The sequence below is a fragment of the Mobula hypostoma genome, chromosome 6 (assembly GCF_963921235.1).
Source record: "Mobula hypostoma chromosome 6, sMobHyp1.1, whole genome shotgun sequence".
NCBI lineage: Eukaryota > Metazoa > Chordata > Chondrichthyes > Myliobatiformes > Myliobatidae > Mobula > Mobula hypostoma.
In genome coordinates this window covers 95441754-95466777 of record NC_086102.1, presented here as the reverse complement: position 1 = coordinate 95466777, position 25024 = coordinate 95441754, and the positions used below count along the sequence as shown (strand labels likewise).

The 25024-nt window shown below is 40.6% G+C and overlaps 1 protein-coding gene and 1 long non-coding RNA gene across 6 annotated transcripts in view; one reads left to right on the top strand and one right to left on the bottom strand.

Moving 5' to 3' along the window:
• Positions 1–568: 568 nt before the first annotated feature.
• Positions 569–25024, top strand: part of LOC134348221 (uncharacterized) — a 32688-nt gene continuing 8232 nt past the window's right edge. The window contains exons 1-2 of the long non-coding RNA XR_010018377.1: positions 569–630; positions 5157–5210. This is a non-coding gene — a long non-coding RNA (uncharacterized LOC134348221). The remainder of the gene's footprint in view (positions 631–5156; positions 5211–25024) is intronic.
• The window catches only part of LOC134348219 (MAP7 domain-containing protein 2-like), a 134353-nt gene continuing 112156 nt past the window's right edge, over positions 2828–25024 (bottom strand). For 4 of the 5 annotated variants that reach the window (XM_063051260.1, XM_063051262.1, XM_063051265.1 and 1 more), the window contains 2 exons: positions 20862–21145; positions 4854–4989 (listed from right to left, as the gene is read on the bottom strand). In XM_063051260.1, coding sequence (XP_062907330.1) covers positions 4982–4989; positions 20862–21145 — 292 coding nt within the window. In that variant the 3' untranslated portion in view covers positions 4854–4981. Of the gene's footprint in view, positions 4990–20861; positions 21146–25024 lie in introns of all 5 variants that reach the window. The other variant, XM_063051263.1, reaches the window with a different exon arrangement.

Sequence of the window (25024 nt, the reverse complement as noted above, 5' to 3'; positions counted from 1 at the left end):
CTGGTGTGCTGTAAAGGTCAGTACTGGACCTTTGTTATCCATTATTTATTCAAATGATTTGGATACAAATAAACATGGCTTGATTAGTAAGTTTGTGGATGACATGAAATTAGGAGGTGTTCATGGTGAGGTTTATTGTAGATTACAGGGGGATCTTGATCAGTTAGGGAAGTGTGTTGAGGAGTGGAAAATTGAAATAGATTTCAAGACAGATCAGTGTGAGGGGATGCAACATGGAAAGTCAAACCAGCACAGGTCTTTGATAATACATAACTTACGCTATGAATGTTACTAGGGAGCATACTTCAACTGAGGGACCTAGGAGTACAACGATATAACACATTGAAAGCAGTGTCACAGGTATTCAAGGTAGTGAAAAAGGTGTTTAGGATTCTGGCCTTCATCATTCAGGACACTGAATATAGGAATTGGGATATTACAGAACAGATGAATGTGTGGACAAGTTGTTGGTGAGGCTGCACTTGAATTACTGTGTACAGCTTTTTTCTAGGAAAGATGTGTTTGAAGGTGGCACCAGCAAACAATGTGACTAAAGGTGACATCCTTCAGACAGTTCACAAAACTACTTCTTTTACTACTACTTCTTTCAAATGTGATTCTATTACTAAGGTGAGTGCAATTAGAACCTATGATTTACATTTTGATGGTGTGTTTTTTTGGGCCAATTGAGCAATCTGGCACTTTGCTGTCTCTGAAAGAGTTCGGTGAGGTTTGGAGGGAGTTTGGCAGCCTAGAGAGGGGGTACAAGTCCATGATCAACTTCATTTCTCACTGATTAATGTGTAGAGCAAGATTGAAATCAATGAGGATGAGAGTAGAAGGCGAGCAGGTGTTCAGCACCATCTGCCTGTGTTTGTCTGTTCTCTCTCTCCCTTATGCTCACTGCTGCCAGAGGAAGGTGCTAGAGTCTTGGGTCTTGGCGATGTTTAATTGATGCGGATTGTAGATTACACTCTGCAGTTCATGTTACATGTGTTTCTAGTTTCTGGTTACTCCTTTTTTTTAATGCTACTTTGTGTGATTTTGATTGGGCGGACTGGCTCTGCAGCCTGCACTCAGTAAATGAACTGGCACTAAATTGAACTGAACTGAATGTCCCTAGACTGTTTCCAAGTGTCTGTGGTTTGTCATTATTTATTCTGTGTGTTTTTCACTTGTTTTTTTTTGCCATTTGTGCACTTTGGGTGTTTGATGTTTTCTTTAAATGGTTTCCATACTGTTTCTAGGGAGAGAGTAGGACCACTGAAAGATAAAGGAGGAAACATGCTTGGAGACGGAAGATGTGGGCGTAATCTTAAATCAGTACTTTGTGTCAGTATTTACCATGGAGAAGTACTTGGAGGAGAGTGAGATCTGTGTGGAGTGTGCTAATGCTCTGGGACATTTTGATACAAAGAAAAGGCCAGTGTTATGTCTCTTAAAGAAATTAAGTCCCCCAGGGACTGATGATATGCACCCCAGGTTATTGAGACAGGCAAAAGATGAGATTGCTGGGGCCTTCACCAATTATCTTCATGTCCTGTTAGCTATAGACAAGTAGTTACTATTGTTCCATTACTTAACAGGAAATAAAGATAATAGGGGTCAGTGGTAGGGAAGCAGTTAGAGAGGATTCTTGGATAGGATTTATAAGGATTTGGAAAACCACGACCTAGTTAGGGACCATCTGCATAGCTTTGTGCAAAACAATTTGTGACTTACTAACTTGCCCTTTTTAAGGAGATAAGGAAGGTGATAGTCCCTGGGGATTTCAAAATGCAGGTAGATTGGCAAAATCAGGTTGGTGCAGGATCCCAAGACAAGGAAATGGGGCTGAGAGAGAAAATAGATCAGCCATGATGGAATGGCCTTATATCTTATGGCTTTATTGAAGGCTGAGCAATGAATGCCGACTACAAGGATTGTAGATGGATAAGGTCTGTCATGAGTGACTCATCCAGAAAATTAAGATACAAGGGATCCATGGGGACTTGGGCAGTTTGGACACTATTAACGGCAAAAACCTTTAACAGTAGTGATGTGCAAAGGTTTGCCAGGATTCTTCCCTGAATTAAAGGGCATATGCTATGAAGAGAGCTTAAAAATAGGTTGTTTTTTCTGGAGCATCGGAGGCTGAGGGGAGACCTGATAGAAATCCATAAGATTTGCGAGGTATAGACAGACAGCCTGGATCATTTTTTTTCCCAGAAGTCTGTGCCATTGCTTTTCTGTTCTTGGGCCTGCCACTCAAAATTATACATGCAGAAGACAATCAATAGAACAGAGCTTGTGAGTGTAACATGTTTAAAGGTTAGTTCTAAGGAAATGGTAATCAGTGGATCCTACTCAAGATAAAGGTACTTTTGTGGAGTAGGAACAAAAAGAAACAGGGGATCTTTGTGTTTTGATCTGTGGGGATTTTGCCAACAACAGGAGGCTAAAAGGAGGAGTTGAAGGTTCTGAAGAACACTAACAAGAGGTAAGCTTTCTTTAAATCAAGAGGATACGACCCATAGTAGTTCTGATAGGAGACTCCACAGGCTAGGACTTGCTCAAGTAGATTTGCTTTCAGTTTTGCAAAAGCAGGCTTCATATTTGCATGGTTGGCAACTCAATAGCCTCATCCCAAGAATGAGGTGAAACAATATGTCTGATTTAAAAAAAACAAGACTTTCATTGTATTCATTTGAAAATTGGTTGTCAGAAATTTTCACCATCAGCTTATCTCCTATTTCTGTTTAAAGAATATAATTTTTGAGTTATATTATCCAAGTTTTCTTTCACTAAAGGCATCAAATTGTGAACAGGTATTTTAAACATGACAGCATTTACAATAAAAATTTATTGATGCTTTACACATACATGCTCAAAATTATGAGATTTATTACATCAGCAGATACATAACAATTATTGAATATTGGCCAAAGATACTGAATTAACAGAGTTGTTACAGAAGCAGAAATCGTCAATGGATGTGCTAGATATTGTGGCATCCTCAAATGAGATCGTTTGAGCAGATTAATGTGGCATGCAGACCATTATGTTGACAGTCCATTGACAGAATGGACCCATTAGTGCAATTAAACAATAGGCCATATATATGTGTGTAATGTCACACACAATAACATTAGTTCTTTAGTTAATAAGCACCAGAAAATACGTTTTACAATCTAACAGAAGCTGATATACAGCTGATTTTGAGATTTTAAGCCAGCAATTCAAATTGGCCACATACACATTTTAATTTTCTAAAAGAAATGTACTGCTTTTCTTGGCAACAAGCAATCATAGTCTTTGCAGAGATCATAATCAGAGTTTGATATTGTGCAACACAGTCTTTCCAAATGGAAATGTGACTAAATGTGAGGCAGGTGATCAAGCTTGTTTCCCAAGGCTGCAAACTAGTCTTGCACAGTAATTATGCCCACTGACACAATCCAGGACACTACCCTTAAGTATGCAAATGATTTTCAATTCTATTACCATATGGCTGTCAGCTACATGTTTACAAATCCTTTTTTTAAATTGCAAAAGTTCAGTTTTGCTATCCTTGTTTTTCACCTGTAATCAATCATCCACATCAGGTAGTTCTCGCAGCAAAACATCAAGATCAATAAAAATAAATAATTGACTTTGGTGTGAACCTAGCACTCAGCTGCAATATACCAGTAGGAGTTTTTTTTAGCACTCGCCTGAGTTTAAGCTGATGACTGATTTGTGAAGGCTTTGTGAATCTAGTGTTAGACTGATTGAAGCCAATCAGTAAGTTCTGCTGGATGTTTTAGATCCAGTAGGTCTGACAACTCTGATTGGAGACGCTCCAGGAGTTTACATAATATGACAATTTACTTCCAACCATCCTGCTGAGTCAAAGTTCAAGCATTATCTCTTTAGCAACTAATGATTGGGGAAAAGTCACAAGTAAATGAATATATAATTTTAATAGTTTTATGTGCATGCAACAGTTCTCAATGTTTGCTTGCAGCAACCCCCAAGGTATTAATCTTTAATTTCTTAAGATTCTGGGACAAGCCTGGAAGCTTTCCAATCCTATCTAGATCTTTAAGCATTTAGCCTTTGTGAGAATTTCTTTGTCGGTCAAAACTCAGAAGGCTGAAAGTGCTGTCTACAATAATAATCTCGAATAGACTAACAGAATCATTTTCTGGTTTCTGTCAATGAAGTGTTTGGTATTACTCTGCCAAAAGGTGTAAAGAACGCAAGTTACAAGTGAAGCTTCAAACAAAAAGAGAACATTATGATGTACATTTAATGAGAAATTACTTGTTTATTTTTGAGCCAATTATGATATTGTGGGTGATAATGCTGCATTTAAATACAATGTTAGTTAGCAACTGAAGAGAAGAGTTGCACAAATCTTTTTGTAAAAGACTGTGGTTGTGCAGAAAATTCATTTATAAAATCCATTAAATATGCTGCAAAATGCTTAGTGAATCAGACTAAAACATAGTTAACATTCTAAAATTAACATTCAGTTACCACTGAAGAATACCTGAGTTTTCTAAATACACATTACAATTACCTTAATCTTATCTTTGCTTTGCAACAAGTATCATTCATACTGCAATTAAATCACTCTCCTGATGCAAATTCAGTCAATAGGCTTGAATATTAAGAGGTCTGCAGAAGCTCAATAAATAACAATGATATTCATAATCATCTGAAACTATGGGTAGTATTTCATCTAATAGGAGGCATATTTGACAATGAATCATATTCGTGAGTTTTTACTTTCAATTTATTTGCGGGATGAATAGCACCCGAGGGTATGTTTAAACTGACTGCTATGACCAGAGTCAACATTTATAGAATGCTGTTTTTTTTTCCTAAATTAAAAAGAGCATTTAATACAGATGATTGAAGTGCTGCATGAAGGATTGCTGTTGGTTAACGAAGGCTGCATTAATCTTCGTAAAGAGACACAGTAGTCTTGGGCTGATCAAGCCCATGCTCCATGTGTTCAAAGCTCTGAAAAAGAACAAAATCACATCATCAGCTATAAGGATATCTTTCCTGCACTAAATTAAAAATACTCAACTTTAAAACGTCCCTTAAGTTATTCGAAGTTCAATTCCATAATGTTCAATATAAAATTTAATATAAATGAACTATTCAATTATAAATTTACATTTTAGAAACGTGGAAGGACGCCTATTGCACCAGGAATGAGAATATTTTCAATGTTCAAGGTAAATTTATTATCAAAATACAGTTTAGGGGGTTTTCTTTCTCTATCTTTATTAATATCTTTTTCATGGTCAATTTCTATGAGATTGGGAGGTTAAAATATATTTGCTACTTGGAATTTGTGCTTGTACATGTTAACTTATTATTGTAATCCCGATCTCTATGTATCATTACTATTTTTGTTATGTTTAATTTTGAAACCTAATAAAAAGATTGAAAAAGAAAATACAGTGCCTATAGAAAGTACTCACCCCCTTATAAGTTTTCATGTTTTATTGTTTTACGATATTGTATCACAGTGGATTTAATTTGGCTTTTTTGACACTTATAACAGAAAGACTTTTGCATGTCAAAGTGAAAACAAATTTCTACAAATTGGTCTAAATTTATTATTATTATTAAACAATAATTGATTGCATTACTCAACCCCTCCAAGCCATTATTTAGTAGATGCACCTTTGGCAGCAATTACAACCGTGAGTCTGTGTGGAGAGGACTCTTATCAGCTTTGCACACTTTTTCCCCATTTTTTTTTTACAGTCTCTGTAATATTGTGTGGGGATCATGAGTGAACATCCCTTTTCAAGTCTAGTCACAAATTCTCAATTGGATTGAGGTCTGGATTCTGACTTGGCCACTCCAGAAAATTAACTTTATTTTTCTTTAAGCCATTCCTGTGCACCTTTGGCTATATGGTTGGGGACAAATCACAACCCAAGTCACAGTTATCCTGCAGACTGCATCAGGTTTTCCTCCAGGATTTCCCTGCATTTTGCTCCATTCATTTTACCCTTTACCTTCACAAGCCTTCCATGGCCTACCGCAGTGAAAAATCCCCACAGCATGATGCAGCCACCACTATGCTTCACAGTAGGGATGGTGTGTTTTTGATGATGTGCTGTGTTTGGCTGGGTTAACAGTGACTGTATGAGCAGGCTCTTCCATCTCAGCCAGTGAAGCTTGTAACCCTTCCAGAGTTCTCATAGGTCTCTTGATGGCCTCCCTCAGTAGACCCATCTTGCACGGTCACTCAGTTTTTGAGGACAGCCTGCTCTAGGCAGGTTTACAGCTGTGCCATATTCTTTCCACTTCTTGATGATTGACTTAACTGTACTCCAAGTGACTTGGAAATTTTCTTGTATCCATCTCCTGACATGCTTTTCAATAATCTTTTCACAGAGTTGCTTGGAGTGTTCTTTTGTTGTCATGGTGTAGGTTTTGCCAGGATACTGACTTACGAGGACCTTCCAGATACAGGTGTATTTTTACGACAATCGATTGAAACACTTTGACTGCACACAGGTCTCCAAAAATAGATCTCCATTTAACAAATTATGTGATTTCTAAAACCAATTGGCTGCACCAGTGAAGATTTGGTGTGTCATATTAAAGGAGAGCAGACCACCATATACAGCGGCCATCATTGTAGCGGCCATTGTCGGAGTGGACTCAGTCAGAGCGGGACGGCTTTGGCTCAACAGGCTTCGGCGAGAACAGGCAGAGGCCAGGGTAAGTTTTTTGTTCAGATTGTTTAGAGTAGAGAGAATGCCAGGCAGGATTTTGGAATGCTCCTCTTGCAGGATGTGGGAAGTCAGGGACCCCTCCGGTGTCCCTGACAACGACACCTGCAAGAAGTGCATCCAGCTGCAGCTCCTAACAAACCGCATTAGGGAACTGGAGCAGGAGCTGGATGACCTCCGGACATTCGGGAGAATGAGGAGATTATAGATAGTAGCTACAGGGAGGTAGTTACGCCAAAGGAGCAGAGCACAGGAAATTGGGTCACTGTCAGGCGAGGGAAGAGGAAAGGGCAGGCAGAGCAGGGTTCCCCTGTGGCCATTCCCCTCAACAACAAGTATACCGCATTGGATACTGTTGGGGGGGATGACTTACCTGGGACAAGCTGCAGTAGCCGGATCTCTGGCACTGAGTCTGGTTCTGCAGTGCAGAAGGGAGGGTGGAAAAAGAGGAGAGCGGTAGTGATAGGGGACTCGATAGTTAGAGGTGCAGATAGGAGGTTCCGTGGTCATGACAGAGAATCCAGGATGGTTTGTTGCCTCCTGGGTGCCAGGGTCAAGGATGTCTCTGATCGATTGCATGACATTCTGAAGTGGGAGGGTGATCAGCCAGATGTCATGGTGCACATCAGTACCAATGATGTAGCAAGGAAGAGTGAGGAGGTCCTGGAGAGTGAGTACAGAGAGCTTGGTAGGAAGTTGAAAAGCAGGACCTCGAGGGTGGTAATCTCAGGATTGTTACCTGTGCTACGTGCCAGTGAGGGTAGGAATAGGATGCTCTGGAGGATGAACGAATGGCTGAGGAACTGGTGTAGGGGGCAGGGTTTCAGATTTCGGGATCATTGGGACCTCTTCTGGGGCAGGTGGGACCTGTACAAGAGAGACGGGTTACACTTGAACTACAGGGGGACCAATATCCTTTCAGGGAGGTTTGTTAGTGCTATTGGGGAGGCTTTAAACTAGATTTGCAGTGGGATGGGAACCAGAGTGCCAGAGCTGACAGTGTGGCTGGGGTGAAAATAAATGATGTTAAAAGTTCAAGCAAATCTGCTAATAGAAAGGTTGTGAGTGGTGGTAAAAATCTTCTGAGGTGTATATATTTCAATACTAGGAGTATTGCGGGAAGGCGGATGAGTTGAGGGCATGGATTGACACGTGGAATTATGACGTTATAGCAATTAGTGAAACTTGGCTACAGGAGGGGCAGGACTGGCAGCTTAATATTCCAGGGTTCCGATGTTTCAGATGTGATCGAGGCAGAGGAATGAAAGGTGGGGGAGTAGCATTGCTTGTTCGGGAAAATATTACAGCAGTGCTCAGGCAGGACAGATTAGAGGGCTTGTCTACTGAGTCCTTATGGGTGGAGCTGAGAAACAGGAAAGGTATGGCCACATTAGTGGGATTGTATTACAGACCACCCAATAGTCAACGAGACTTGGAAGAGCAAATCTGCAGAGAGATAGCAGGCAACTGCAGGAAGCATAAAGTTGTGGTGGTAGGTGATTTTAATTTTCCATATATTGATTGGGACTCCCATACTGTTAGGGGTATAGATGGTTTAGAGTTTGTAAAATGTGTTCAGGGAAGTTTTCTAAATCAATATATTGAGGGACCAACTAGAGGGGATGCAATATTAGATCTCCTGTTAGGAAACGAGTTAGGACAAGTGACAGAAGTCTGTGTAGGGGAGCACTTTTGTTCCAGTGATCATAACACCATTAGTTTCAATCTGATCATGGACAAGGATAGATCTGGTCCTAGGGTTGAGGTTCTGAACTGGAAGGCGGCCAAATTTGAAGAAATGAGAAAGGATCTAAAAAGCGTGGATTGGGACAGATTGTTCTCTGGCAAGGATGTGATCGGCAGGTGGGAAGCCTTCAAAGCAGAATTTTTGAGTGCAGAGTTTGTATGTTCCTGTCAGGATTAAAGGCAAGGTGAATAGGAATAAGGAACCTTGGTTCTCAAGGGATATTGCAACTCTGATAAAGAAGAAGAGGGAGTTGTATGAGATGTATAGGAAGCAGGGCGTAAATAAGGTGCTTGAGGAGTATAAGAAGTGCAAGAAAATACTTAAGAAAGAAATCAGGAGGGCTAAAAGAAGACATGAGGTTGCCTTGGCAGTCAAAGTGAAGGATAATCCAAAGACCTTTTACGGGTATATTAAGAGCAAAAGGATTGTAAGGGATAAAATTGGTCCTCTTGAAGATCAGAGTGGTCGGCTATGTGCGGAACCAAAGGAAATGGGGGAGATCTTAAATAGGTTTTTTGAGTCTGCATTTACTAAGGAAACTGGCATGAAGTCTATGGAATTAAGGGAAACAAGTAGTGAGATCATGGAAACTGTACAGATCGAAAAGGAGGAGGTGCTTGCTGTCTTGAGGAAAATTAAAGTGGATAAATCCCCGGGACCTGACAGGTTTTTCCCTCGGACCTTGAAGGAAACTGGTGTTGAAATTCCAGGGGCCCTGGCAGAAATATTTAAAATGTCGCTGTCTACAGATGAGGTGCCAGAGGATTGGAGAGTGGCTCATGTTGTTCCGTTGTTTAAAAAAGGATCGAAAAGTAATCCGGGAAATTATAGGCCGGTAAGTTTAACGTCGGTAGTAGGTAAGTTATTGGAGGGAGTACTAAGAGCCAGAATCTACAAGCATTTGGATAGACAGGGACTTATTAGGGAGAGTCAACATGGCTTTGTGCGTGGTAGGTCATGTTTGACCAATCTGTTGGAGTTTTTCGAGGAGGTTACCAGGAAAGTGGATGAAGGGAAAGCAGTGGATATTGTCTACAAGGCCTTTGACAAGGTCCCGCATGGAGGTTAATTAGGAAAATTCAGTCGCTAGGTATACATGGAGAGGTGGTAAATTGGATTAGACATTGGCTCAATGGAAGAAGCCAAAGAGTGGTAGTAGAGAATTGCTTCTCCGAGTGGAGGCCTGTGACTAGTGGTGTGCCACAGGGATCAGTGCTGGGTCCATTGTTATTTGTCATCTATATCAATGATCTGGATGATAATGTGGTAAATTGGATAGGCAAATTTGCTGATAATACAAAGAGTGGAGGTGTAGTAGACAGTGAGGAAGGTTTTCAGAGCCTGCAGAAGGACTTGGACCAGCTGGAAAAGTGGGCTGAAAAATGGCAGATAGAGTTTAATACAGACAAGTGTGAGGTGTTGCACGTTGGAAGGACAAACCAAGGTAGAACATACAGGGTTAATGATAAGGCACTGAGGAGTGCAGTAGAACAGAGGGATCTGGGTTACAGATACAAAATTCCATAAAAGTGGTGTCACAGGTAGACAGGGTCATAAAGAGAGCTTTTGGTACATTGGCCTTTATTAATCAAAGTATTGAGTATAAGAGCTGGAATGTTATGATGAGGTTGTATAAGGCATTGGTGAGGCTGAATCTGGAGTATTTTCCACTGAGGCAAGGGGAGAAAAAAACCCAGAGGACATGGGTTAAGGGTGAGGGGGGAAAAGTTTAAAGGGAACATTAGGGAGGGCTTCTTCACACAGAGAGTGGTGGGAGTATGGAATGAGCTGCCAGCTGAGGTGGTAAATGTGGGTCCTTTTTTAACATGTAAGAATAAATTGGACAGATACATGGATGGGAGATGTATGGAGGGATTTGGAACGTGTGCAGGTCAGTGGGACTAGGCAGAAAATGGTTCGGCACAACCAAGAAGGGCCAAAAGGCCTGTTTCTGTGCTGTAGTTTCTATGGTTTCTAATTATTTTGTGTTTTATATTTGCAATTAATTTAGATCACTTTGTAGAGATCTGTTTTCACTTTAACATGAAAGTGCCATTTTCTGTTGATCAGTGTTAAAAAGCCAAATTAAATTCACTGTGATTCAATGTTGTAAAACAATAAAACATGAAAATAGTGGATTGAGAACCCCTCAGGCTGAAGTGGCATTTCTGGAGTGTTGGGGGTGAACCAAGTCTCAGTGAAACAGAGAATAGAACAATCTAGTCTTCAGGTCCTCAGCCTTGCTCTCCAGTGACTGTACATTGGCTTGGAGTAAGCTAGGGAGAGGGACTCATGTACCCCATCGCTTTAGTCTAGATTGAAGTCCTCCATTGCGCACTGTCTTACGGCAATGGCCGACCTTCGTCCGCTGTAAGGTACCTGACTCTCAGGTTCCTGAGAGTTGTTTGCTGAGTCTTTCAGATGTTAAAATTACTAGTGTATTTAGACAGTTCAAAAGTGTGTTTCTTAAAGGAAAATTACAGGCTGCAGATTGCAGTGATAGCAGATCAGAAAATGTATATCTGGTAGTTACGTGAGATACCTGTATATTTCCAGTGCCATCTTGGAACCTTTTAATGTTCTCTTTGGAGCTGATTGCAAAATGCTGCCACTCTCTTGTGTTATCACAGCAGAGATGTTAACATGACAAACAGGCATTCTACTGAAAACCCTCTGAGTAGAGTTCTTGATATCTCCCTCAATTTGCCCTAATGTCATCATCTTTATTTTTGGTTATTTTGTCATGTAAGCTACATATAATTTGATAATTTAATTGTAAGTAATTTATCTTTGCTGTGTACATACATCTACTGATGCTTCTGGACACATCTTCAGTGATGTTCCCGGAATCATTAGGTGTTTCGGGTCTTTCAACATCATACAACCTCCTCCAGGTGACCCGGCCGGGGCTGATCAGACCCCAGCTTGTGTCCAGATGGCTAGCTACTTATGACTCCATGGCTCCCCTCTTTTGAGCCACAGCCATCTTGAGGCCCTCTCTGCCGCATCGGTGGTACTGCGGATGGCTCTCCTCTTCCTCTCTCCCTCAATGCCCAAAATGCTGAAGGCTCTAACTAAGGAACGGGCTGCGAATCCCCTACAAACAACCTCCACTGGGAGACACCTCGCTCTCCATCCAGCCTGCTGACAGTTGCTGACCAGTCCTGTGTACTTGGAGAGTTTCCTTTCAAAGGCCTCTTCCATGCTATCTTCCCATGGGACTTGTACTGTGCTGCATTGTGCTCATTTTCATGGCATTTCTGTATTCACATGACAATAATGTTGAATTGGAGCTTGACAATAAGATTCTGTGAGTGAAACAGCTGGAGACTGGAAAACAATGAAAATGATGTGGATGTGTCAGAATCAAGCGAGGAAAGGACAGAACAAGTATTAATGTGGAAGGGGGTAAATGAAGACAGAGGGAACAAGTGAGTGAACATATTGAAGGCATTAGGGGAAAGGAGTCAAAGGTCACTGACAGGGGAACTGGGTGGAGAGAAATGGCAGATGAGTAGAAGAGTGGGAAATAATGAGTTTTGCATTCATGATGAGTGGTAGTCAAAGGGTATATGCAGAGAACAGCCTCTTGTCTCTGATTGTCATGGACCTCCTTGCCATTTAACCAAGATCTTGCCCCATCAACACTGTGGGTTTGCACAAGAAAATATCAGAAGTAGGCAGCTAGGCCCCTTACATCTTTCTCTGTCATTCAATAAGATGATAATATAGATTAACACATGGCTGAGGAGATGGTGCAGATGAGTGGGCTTCAGAGTTTTGGATCATTGGGCTCTCTTCCAGGGAAGGTGGGACCTGTACAGATGGACCAAACTGAGGGTGGGGGGAACTAATATCCTTGCTGGAAGGTTTGTGGTTTGCTAGTGCTGCTCCAGGGGCAGGTTTAAGTAGAATTGGATGGGAATCAGAGTGCCAGAACAGTTAGTGGACTGGTAGTGGGGAAAGATGTTAAGCTGATATACAATGAAAAGAATTGAAGGGTTGAACACAGTGGAAATAATATCCTAAGTTATGTCTATTTCAGTGCAAGGAGAATTGTAGGCAAGGTGGATGAGCTTAGAGCATGGATCAGCACAACCGGTTATGACATTGCAGCCTTTCATGAGACTTGGTTGCAGGAGGAGCAGAACTGGTAATGTTCTGGGGTTGAAGCAACATACACAAAAATGCTGGAGGAACTCAGCAGGCCAGGCAGCATCTGTGGAAGAGTACAGATGATGTTTCCAGCTAAGACCCTTCACGTTGACTGTACTCATTTCCATAGATGCTGCCTGTCCTGCTGAGTTCCTCCAGCATTTTGTGTGTGCGCGCTTGGATGTCTAGCATCTGTAGATTTTCTCTTGTTTATGTTCCGAGGTTCTGTTGTTTTAGATATGATAGAGTGGGAGGGATTAAAGGGGGAAGGGTGGCGTTATTAGTGCGCAGAGCTCACCTACTAAAACTATATGGGTGGAAATGAGGAATAAGAAAGTGATGACCCCATTAATGGGATTATATTATACACCACCCCGTAGTCAGTGGGATTTAAAGGAGCAAATGTGTAAAGAGATCGCAGGCTGTTAGAAGAGACATAAGGTTGTGATAGTAGGTTGTTTTAACTTTCCACATAATGACTGGAACTCCCATACTGTGAACAGGCTGGATAGGATAGAGTTTGTCAAATAGGTTCAGGAAAGTTTCCTTAATTAATATACAGAGGTCCCAACTAGAGAGAGTGTGATATGATCATCTATTAGAAGAGAGAGCATAAGATAAGAATATATATGAGCAGAATTGTGCAATTTGGCTCATCAAGTCTGCTCTATCATAGCCGATTTATCATCCCTATCAACCCCAGTCTCCTGCCTTCTCCCCATAACCTTTGTGATGACACAAAGGTTGGAGGTGTTGTGGATAGTGTGGAGGGCTGTCAGAGGTTACAGCGGGACATTGATAGGATGTAAAACTGGGCTGAGAAGTGGCAGATGGAGTTCAACCCAGATAATTGTGAGGTGGTTCATTTTGGTAGATCAAATATGATGACAGAATATAGTATTAATGGTAAGTCTCTTGGCAGTGTGGAGGATCAGAGGGATCTTGGGGTCTGAGTCCATAGGATGCTCAAAGCAGCTGCGCAGGTTGACTCTGTGGTTAAGAAGGCGTACGGTGTATTGGCCTTCATCAATCGTGGAATTGAACTTAGGAGCCGAGAGGTAATGTTGCAGCTATATAGGACCCTGGTCAGACCCCACTTGGAGTACGGTGCTCAGTTCTGGTCGTCTCACGACAGGAATGATGTGGAAACCATATAAAGAGTGCAGAAGAGATTAACAAGGATGTTGCCTGGATTGGGGAGCATGCCTTATGAAAACAATTTGAGTGAGCTCGGCCTTTTCTCCTTGGAGCGACGGAGGATGAGAGGTGACCTGATAGAGGTGTATAAGGTGATAAGAGGCATTGATTGTGTGGATAGTCAGAGGCTTTTTCCCAGGGCTGAAATGGCTGCCACAAGAGGTCACAGGTTTAAGGTACTGGGGAGTAGGTACAGAGGAGATGTCAGGGGTAAGTTTTTTTATGCAGAGAGTGATGAGTGCGTGGAATGGGCTGCCGGCAACGGTGGTGGAGGCGGATACGATAGGGTCTTTTAAGAGACTTTTGGATAGGCACATGGAGCTTAGGAAAATAGAGGGCTATGGGTAACGTAGGGACATGTTCGGCACAACTTTGTGGGCCGAAGAGCCCGTATTGTGCTGTAGGTTTTCTATGTTTCTATGATTCTAAATCAGGGACAGGTAGCATCTCAACCAAGAGATTCATGAATGTGGTCAGGGAGGGTTTATACAAAAATTGCAGGGATATGGACAATAAAAGTTTCAGGAGTGTTTGACAAAGAAGTAGCACAATGTTAGATGGGTTCAGACTAAAAGCTGATTTATACTTGTGTGTCAAATGTACACTGTAGGTACAGCGTAGCGGCATACCCTACGCTGTACTCTACGCCGAACTCTACGCTGTAGCCTAAGACGCACCTCTCCCAAAATGTAACTACGTGTCGCGGCGACGCAGCCCGCAACAACTGTGACTGGTCCGCTTGGTAGCATCGCATTTCCTCCTATGCTGCAATAGCTTGCCATTTGGGCGACTGAAGGGTAGGGAAGGAACTCTGGCTGCAATGCTTTCCATAAAGCTTTACAGACCTCCAAAATTTTGAAGGACCCTGTGCTTGATGCCAGTTTGTAGCTAGCTGCTACAGCCTGTTGACTTCCACCTGAAGCTAAAACTCGAAAGGTGATTGCCAGTCTCTGAGTATACTGTGCGTACACTGATGCGAAATAAATGGTTGGAGACGATGAACCAAATCGTCAAATCTACCTGCTGACATCCGAAAATATTTGAAATACATTTCCTCGTCCATGTCTCTCAGTGGCCGGACAAGCACAGAAAATTCACCCTCCTTCTGTTTCAGTCACCATTGTTTGAAGTTTGAGTTTCTTCGTGTTGAGTTTCAAATGAGATAAAGTTTCAAAAAATGGTTGCCACAAGAGGACACAGTTTTAAGGTGCTGGGGAGTAGGTACAGAGGAGATGTCAGGGGTAAGGTTTTTACTCAGAGAGTGGTAAGTGCGTGGAATGGGCTGCCGGCAACGGTGGTGGAGGTGGATATGATAGGGTCTTTTAAGAGACTTTTGGATAGGTACATGGAACTTAGAAAAATAGAGGGCTATAGGTAAGCCTAGTAATTTCTCAGGTAGGGACATGTTCGGCACAACTTTGTGGGCCAAAGGGCCTGTATTGTGCTGTAGGTTTCTATGTTTCTTAACCTTTGACACTTGGAATAATCAAGAACCTATCAACCTCTGCATTAAATATACTCAATAACTTGACCTCCAAGGCCATCTGTAACAACGATTTCCACAGATTCACTACTCTCTGGCTAAAAATAATTCCTTCCCATCTCTGTTCTAAATGGACAACCATCTATTCTGAGGCTGTGCCCTCTGGACATAGCCTCGCCTTCTATAGGAAGCATCCTCTCCACACTCATTCTATCTAGGCCTTTCAATATTTGATAGGTTTTAATGAAATCCCTGCTCATTCTTCCTAACTCCAGCGAGTACAGGCCCAGAGCCATCATGTGTTCATTATACAGTAACAGACATCCCACCCTGCAAAAACTTATTTCAGGGGGGTAGCACCCCCGCCCCCCACAACCCCATATACCCCCCCCCCGGTCGACCTCCAAGGGAGCATGTATACGGGATATTTGATTATGAAATAACACAATAATTTATGTGACACACATTGAAACTATTTACACACACATATATATCTATATTCCTTGTTGAGTATTTTGTTGGTAATCTCAATACTAATGCAAATAGCTTTTCTGTTTCTTTTGCAAACTTTCCTTGTACTGTGATGTGGCTCTGCTGAAAAGAACTGTGAAATACTTGAGCAGCCTTCCCTGCTTATAAACATACTTAAGCCTCATCCTTGTTATACTTCATGGAGTCGTTTTTAATTCTATTACAACTTCAAGCACATCTACAGGGAGTTTGGCCTTATCACGTAGGACATCAATAGAGTAGCTCCTTAGCAGCCAGCCAGCTAGTTTAAATAACGTTAGCTATGCTAATGAACGAATGACACATGTTAAACTCCCCTCAACATGGCTTTTACAGTCCTAACCCACCATGGGCAATAGAAAAGTCATTGTTGCAAACAGAGCAACACTGTCATTATTTTTGACCACTATTAGGCAGGGGTACACTTTAGTGTAGTCTGGGGTGAAGTGCGTTTTATATTTTCTTTTTTTGAAACACTCTGCCATGGCAGTGCAGGACACGAAATTGAACTGATGGAGAGACAGAGGTCGACTGTAAAGCCCGCCCACAGAGAAAACTAATAGGTCTACTTAGCACAAAGAGAGACCAATCAGGATGCTCACTCCCACTCCCGCTCTCCCTCTCATTTCTGGGATATTGTATATAATTTGCGGGCGTCAGGGAGCTGCTATTAATATGCGGGAGTCTCCTGGAACTTCCGGGAGAGGTGGGATGTCTGCATTAACCTTTTTATTCCAGGGATCATTCTCATGAACTTCGTCTGCCAACACATCCCTTCTTAGATAAGGGGCCCAAAACTGCTCACAATACTCCAAATGAGGCCTCACCAGTGCCTTAAAAAGCCTCATTCTTGTTTTAATATTCTAGTCCTGTCAAAACAAATTGCATTTGCCTTCCTTACCACCAACTCAACCTTCAAGTTGAAGGCAGGTGACAGAAGTGTGAGCAGGGATCCAGTGATTGTCATTCCAATAGTTGCAAGATAATTATGGAAAAGGATGGGATTGCTCATTGAGTTAAGACTCTAAATTGGAGAAAGGCTATTTTCTGGTAAAGGTATGTTTGTGAGGCCTTCAAAAGTGAAATTTTGTGAGTACAGAGTGTGTATATTCCTGTCAGAATAAAAGATAAGGCTCACAGGTTTAGGGAACCTTTGTTTTTGAGAAATATTGTGGCCCAGGTTATGAGGGAGGTGCATAGCAGGTATAAGCAGGTAGGAACAAATGAGGTACTTGAGTATAAGAATGTTTAAACTTGGAAAAAATTAGAAGTGGTACTATCGATCCTTTGGTTAAACTTGGAGGCCATTTATTCAACATTTTCATATGATGTAAACTGACGTTTTCCGAATCTTTTTCAGTAACTTTTTGTTTGTGTATAGAGGAGCGGAGTTAATGACAAATAATGATTTTAACTGATGAACCATGGCAGCCCAGCCTTTGTTTTGTTTTGTTTTTTTGTGTTTTTTTCAGTGTAGGGGGACTTTTTCTTTGTATAAAATTTTTTGAATCTTTTTTCATGTTCAGTTATTAAGAGATTGGGAGGCTTAAATTACGTATGTTACTCGGAGTCTGTGTCTGTTAACCGTTATTAATGTAATCTCAATCTCTTTGTATCATTATCATTGTTACATTTATCAATTCGAAACTTAATAAAAAAGATTGAGAAAGAAATGCAAGAGAGCACTTAAGAGGACTAAAAGAAGGTATGAGGTTGCTCTAGCAGACAAGGTGAAAGAGAATCTCAAGGGCTGCTACAGATATATTAAAAGCAAAATGATATCAAGGGACAAAATAGGTCCTCTTGAAGATCAGCATGATCATCAATGCATGGAGCTGAAAGAGATGTGGAATATCTTAAATGGATTTTCTGTATTTACTTGAGAGATGGACAAAGAGTCCATAGAAGTGAGACAAAACTGCATTGAGATCATGGACCACATTCAGATACAGGGGTTGAGGTGCTTGCTATCTTGAGGCAAATTAGGGTGGATTAATTTTAATGACTAGTGGTGTGCCACAGAGATTGCCACTGGGTCTGTTGTTTGTCATCTATATTAATGATCTGGATGATGATGTGGTTGACTGGATCAGCAAATTTACAGAAGCCACCAAGATTTGGGAGTAATGGACAGTGGGATCTGGACAGGCTGGAAAAATAGCAGATGGAATTTAATGCAGACAAGTGTGATGTGTTGCACTTTGGGAGGACAAACAGCAGGACAATGAGGAATGCAGAAGAATAGAGATCCATAATTCCTTGAAAGTAGTGTCACAGGTAGTTAGGGTCATAAAGAGACCTTTGTGCACATTGGCCTTCATAAATCTAAGTTTTGAGTACAGGAGTTGGGATGTTACACAGAAGTTACATAAGACATTGGTGAGGCCTAATTTGGAGCATTGTGTGCAGTTCCAGTCCCCTACCTACAGTAAAGCTATCAATGAGCTTGAAAGAGTACAGAGAAAATTTAGAATAATGTAGGGAAAGGTTGAATAGGTTGGGGCCTTGTTTCCTGGAGTACAGGAGAATGAGGACAGATTTGTTACAAAACTATGAGGGGTATTGACAGGATAAGTTCAAGCAGACATTTTCCACTGATGTTGAGTGAGACTAGAACTAGAGGTCATAGATTAAGAGTGAAAAGTGAAATATTTAAGGGGAACGTGAGGGGAAACTTCTTCACTAAGAGGGTAATGAAAGTGTGGAACGAGCTACCAGCGGAGGTAGTTGACGCTGGTTTCATTTCAAAATTTAAAAGAAGTCTGGACAAGTACAGTACTGTACAAAAGTCTGAGGCACATATATATAGCTAGAGTGTCTAAGACCTTTGCACAGTACTGTATTTGTCAACATGGAGAGCGAGTTTGTAAATCTGGCAGGAGCAAGGTATGTTGGGAGTGGTAATAGTGGAGCGACGCTAGAGGGATGTGGGATCGGTGGCAGAGATGGATAGCTGGGTGGGCAGGGGCGTTGAAGCAGGTGTAGGCACACTTAGTCCTGAGACACCAGGCAAGGTAATTTAATACCAAACAGTTGGTTTATTGATCATTACAGAATATTTCTCTGGTGCCTCCTGCACCCTCTGCTTTCCCTTCCTTCTTTTCCCAACCATGATTCCCTTCTCACTCCCAGAATCAGAATTAGAATCACTCACATATGTCCTGAAATTTGATTTTTTTTTTTTGCAGCAGTACAGTCCAACACATAAATTTACTACAGTACTGTGCAAAAGTCTTCGGTATATATGTGCACAGAATTTTACACAGTAATGTAAATGGATAGAATGAGTTTGGAGAGCTTTGGTCTAGGTGCAGGTCGATGAGACTAGCAGAATAATATTTTGAAGGTCCTGTTTCTGTGCTGTAGTGTTCTATGACTCTCTATCAGAACTTCTTCTGCAGTGGCTCTTCTGCTCAGTGTAGACAATACCTCAGGGCAAATTACTGAGCAATATGGGAGTAAGAACAAATGATGTGACAGGGCTTATATTAGGATTGTACTTGGAAAAGAGAAAAGGAATACTATAACTGATGCACAGCTTCATCAGAATAAATAAAATTAAAACATGCTGAAATATTCATCGGGTCAGGCATCATCTTCTGAAAAGTTTGAAGTTTTAATGTGTCTGATGAAGACCTTTGGTAAGAACTGGAATGATGGAAAATAAGTTAGTATAATATCTTCCAGTGAGTGCACTTATTTTCCCTCCTTCCAAGTCCTGATTAACATTCTTCAACGTGAAACATTAATTTTGATGTAGAGAACGAGCTGTTGGATGAACTCCGAGTCAGGCAGATACTGCCTGATCTATTGAGAATTTTTGATCAGATTCCAGCATCTGCAGTATCTTGTGTCAACATCAATTCTCCTTCCACAGATACTGTCTGACTCCCTGTGTATATTCAGCACTTTTTAGGGTCAATATGACTTGGGTCCCACCAGAACAGGAGAGCCGGGATGTTTCAATCACCTGCACTCCAATCTGAGCGCCTACTGTGTAAGTGCTGCTCACTTGCAATTATCCACTAGAAATACCATCATACATTGCATAAAATTGTAAAAAAAGTATATTTACAAACTTCAGCTTTATCAAATAGTTAGTAGGAAAAAGAATAAAAAATAAAAAAGGGCCCATTACAGTTAACACAGTCCTAATGTGCGCCTAAGTTGGAGCTCATCTTGAAGTTGTCTTTATCTCTCACACGCTGGGCCCACGGTTTGCGTGAAAGCACTCACCACATTCAGAATGTCTCTCGAAATCCATCTCGAACAAACGGGCTCCCCACGGGAGTACTCTCCTTTCTCCTTGAAGCTATTCACCAGCACAAAGCACCTTGTGCAACAGGGATGGCATCCTCAGCCACCTTCCCTCCTGTCTTCTCCCAGCTCCCACCAAAAAGACTTCGACCCTCACACCAGTGTCCACCAAAAATCCTCTCTACCTAGTATTCTCTAGAACCTTCTCCTAATTCCACAATCCTGATCAGATGACATGACATTCCTAAGCTGAACATCATAAGCCTCATCTTTAATGGTAACCCAAACACTACCAACAGAACACACTGCTTCTACAGAAAACCATTAAATGAAATACCCTACACATTAGCAGTAAAATCGTAACCTAGGTATTACAATTAATTTATGGGAGTAAAGGGCATTTCCTCCATTTACTCACTGAATGGAGATTAACCTGTCATAGTTACATCACTCTATTAAAAGATACAGTATATGATACTGACATACAAGGCACAGAGTTCTTTGGAGATTTTACATGTTACTAAAGTTCACCATCAGCAATCAAGCTAGCATGTTCTCCATTCTCCACTTGTATGCAAATTATAATATCTATATTGCATTTTTTATTGTTTTATTAAAGTGTATAACCAGTGTTTCTGATGATTCCTACTTATCAATCATTTTTGAAAATAGTTATAGTAATGCTACAAAACCCAATTCTGATCTCAGCAACTAACCAATTAGATGACAAGAAAATTTCATACATGCTAACACCAATCATTTTTTAACTTTTGAGGAAGTTTACCTGCTGATGTCTGTATATGAGTTTCCTCAACAGATTTAGTCAGCGATGTGATAAGAGAATTTTCTGCTGTGGAAATGCACTGCCCCTCAATCAAGTTCTTGTTACAGTCATCCAAGCTGATCTTATCCTGGGACACCAAATTGTAGGTTGAATATCCTGTCAGGTCAATGAGGTCTTCAACAACCTCTGGCTCATTACGATCCTTCTCCAATTCCACATCTTGGCTCACCTCATTTAGTGGAGAGAATTCCGGGATGGATATACCTTCATCCTTTGACATAGGGCTAGAAACAAAAATACTACAGAATAAAATATGTCTACAATTTACTGTCAGACCTTTTGAACTTCCACTTGACCCATTCATTCAGTTGCTCTCCCCACAGATGTAATCTCACCTGTTGACTATTTTCAGTATTTACTGCAGTCCTAAGTGGGAATTCCGACGATTTCCATCAGGGCTGCGTGCAAAGAGTCACCACTTATCAGTGCCATCCTGAAGAGCCATTCATAGCTCTTGAACTCAATCCCATGACTCATGAAGTTCAACAGAACATATGCCATCATAACCACCCGGTAAATTTATACTGCAACTTTGAAGGATCTGTGGATGTAAATCCCAGCATCTCTCTGTTCCTCCACACTGAAAAGAGTCTTGCCATTAACCCTGTATTCTGTCTTCAAGCTTGACCTTCCAAAGTGAATCACTTCACATCTTTTCAGAGTGAACGCCATCTGCCACTTCTCAGCCCAGCTGTACACCGTCAATGTGTCATCGTAATCTACCATAATATTCTCCATACTATCGACAACACCACCAACTTTCATGTCATCTGCAAACTTACTAACCCAACCCTTTCACTTCTTCATCCAAGTCATTTATAAATAACTCACAAAGAGCAGGGGTCCCAGAACAGATCCTTGCAGAACACCACTGGTCACCAACCTGTAGGAAGAATACACTCCATCTACCACCATCACCTACCTTCTGTGGGCAAACCAAATGTGAAACCATGCAGCTAAATTTCCCTGGATCCCATGCCTTCTGACATTTTGAATGAACCTACTCTGAGGAACCTTATCAAATGCCTTACTAAAATCTATATACACCACATCCACCACACCACCTTCATCAATATGTTTTGTCAATGTGTCAGAGTATTATTTCAGGTTTCCAGCATCTGCAGGCATTATTATTCTCACAATTAATATATTCAATTTGATTTCTATGAAATATTTACCACCTCATTCTAGATTGTAAAGTTTCCTTAAGTTTTTATCCATACCAAATGGGCATCATCATCCTGGTTTGGTGTTCTGCTTGTTTGCACTCAAGTTCATGCAAACTTCTATATTACCTCTACTTCAACCATTCTTTGTGAACCATTCTGATAGCTTTCTGTGAGACTGTTTCTACAAGAGGTATTTCCCTTCCATATACCAATCTCTCTGTTTTCTCTCTTACCCCCGTTATGTCTGTTTTGCATTGAATTCAAATCCAACCTCACTCCAAACCAGGTGAAAATGACTTTCACTAATCACTATCTTTATCTTTATTCAGAACAATTCTCATAAATCACAAGAAATTTTCTCAAAACTCCTCAGCTCCAGTAATGATTCAAGTATATGAACTCTTTCCTCCTTCTTTGAGCTCTTCTAAAGATGTGCTAATGTAAAAAAAAAAGGGTCTGAATTCAATCAAATTTATTTATAAAGAGCTGGTCAGCCCCAATCTGACATGCAGCCTATGTGTTCCAGGTTTTTCTCATATCTATCCTTGCCGGAACCCAACCCACATCAGCTCTAGTTTTGGTTCTCTGCACTTTCAATTAATTGAATGCATGTGGCATATGATTTCTTTGTTCAGCCACATCTTTCAGCATTTTTGCCTTAAAAACTCCCTTTTATTGTTTCCCGTCCTAAGATGCTAGACGTCAGATGTTAATCTGTATCTGCAACAAAGTTCTGGAAATAATTTATTCCAAATTTGTTGAACTGTAACCTGAAGAATTTAATACTACAAACACAGAGGTGGTAGGTCTTCTTCCTCCTTAGCCCATTATTAAATTTTCTTTTCTTTTCCTATGATATATTTTTTGTCAACTGTTGACTCCTTGGTCTCACTGTCACTAATCAGTTTATAACATCTTTTACCTTTGATCAAGTACTGAACCTCAAGTGGTTTCACTCAATGAATAGTTTAGTGGGGTGGGAGAAGGAGAGAGAGTCTTCTTAAGACTTTCTTGTTCAATTGATAACACTGGACAACAAAGATTTTGCTTCCTGAATATTTTTTGGAGTTTCTTAGGGAGTTTGGGCTGCTGATCATAAAAATCACCTAAAATTTCCCTTGTAGAAATTGCCAATATTTGTTATTTCAATTTATAATTCAAGTCAATTAAAATATTACCCACAATGTAAGTTGATAAGTTTTCTATCTTGTCCAGGCATGCCTCGGCATGTTTAGTCAGGGCAGGACAGGTTTTAGAAAGGCTATAAATTTCCATGAAGGATTCAATATTTGAGACAGATATTTCCCAGAATAATTGACGCCAAGATTAAGGAAGGCATTTTTGTTGGTCCACAAGTAAAACAGGTCATCAATGAAAGCAATTCAAAGAACTTAAAGTGGGACCGGAGAAAATCACATGGAAGGCATTCAAGAATGTTGTTAAAAATTTTCTTGGCAACTACAGAACAGCAAACTACATGCAGCTGGTTGACAACATGCTTCAAGCACACAAAATCATAAAGTGCAACATGTCACTAAAGATTCATTTTCTGCATTCCCAGCAAATCTTGGCGCTGTCAGTGAAGAGCACAGTGAAAGCTTTCACCAGGACATTGCGGTGATGAAGAAACGGTATCAGGGCAACTGGAATCCATCAATATTGGCTGATTATTGTTGGATGCTTAAGCAAGAAGCCTCAGACACTGAGTACAAATGCAAATCATCAACAAAACATTTTTAGCTTAGTTGAACTATAGTGGAGTGTTTATGCAATTAAATGCATTATATTCAATAAAAATTAATTTCTACTTTCTCCAAATTCCTACATGATATAAGTAGTCTGAAATTACATGTTCAAGTGGTCTATCATAACCACAAAAAATTCTGAGACAGCAACACTTCAGAAAAAATTTGTTGTAATTGGCTGAGCTGGGCAATGTTATTTCATTGTTGCCTCCATAGGCCATCTCTGGGTAAAGAATACTGACATATGGACAAGAAAAACATCCATAATATTATTAAATTAATTCATTATAGTACAGTGGCAGTATGGTTCCCATATTGAGTGATGCTGTGCATTTTCTGACTTATGTACAAAATCAGTTTAAGACATTGTCCAGCGCCATAAACTCAGAATTCTTATTATGGAGCAACAGACAAGATATTGGAGGAACTCGGTGGGTCAGGCAGCATCTATAGAGGGAAAAGGACAGTTAATAGTTCAGGTTGAGATCCTTTATCAGTCCACTGTACATTTCCCTCCACAATGCTACCTCACCCACTGAGTTCCTCCACCACCATGTCGATTGCTCCATATTCTAGATCTGTTGACTCCTTTCTCAGCATGATAGTAGTTCTTCCAGGGCTTTGATCCTGCATATTTTAGCGGCTTTTACAGCCCAACAACACTTTCCCACCTCTTATCCTACTTTCTTATGCTATTGGTAGCTGTTTAAATGAAATCCATTTAATTTCAGGGATTTCACTCCTTAAAGCTTTCCACCTCCTCAGTTCCCCTTTTCCTTCCATGGTCCTCAAGCTCTTTCACATATCCAAGTTTTAATCACCTAACCTAATATCCACTTTAACCCAGTAATAATTCTATGAAACATTTCAATATATGAATGGTATTACATAAATACAAACTAATGACTAATTTCTAAAGTTCTTAAATTTGTAAAAAAAATGCTAATGGATAGAATAACATGGCGATATATTAAAATGTAACATTTTATAGGCTTGATTATTCAGGTGTCATTGATATATACATTTCCCAAGTTAAATTTTCCAGCAAATCAAAATTCCTTCTAAAAAAAATCTACTTTTATTCAAGACTTGTAGACAAAAGAAACTACAGATGCTAAAACCTAGAACAACATACAAAATGCTAGAGGAACTCTGGGTCAGGCCTCACCTGTGCAGGGAAATGGATAGT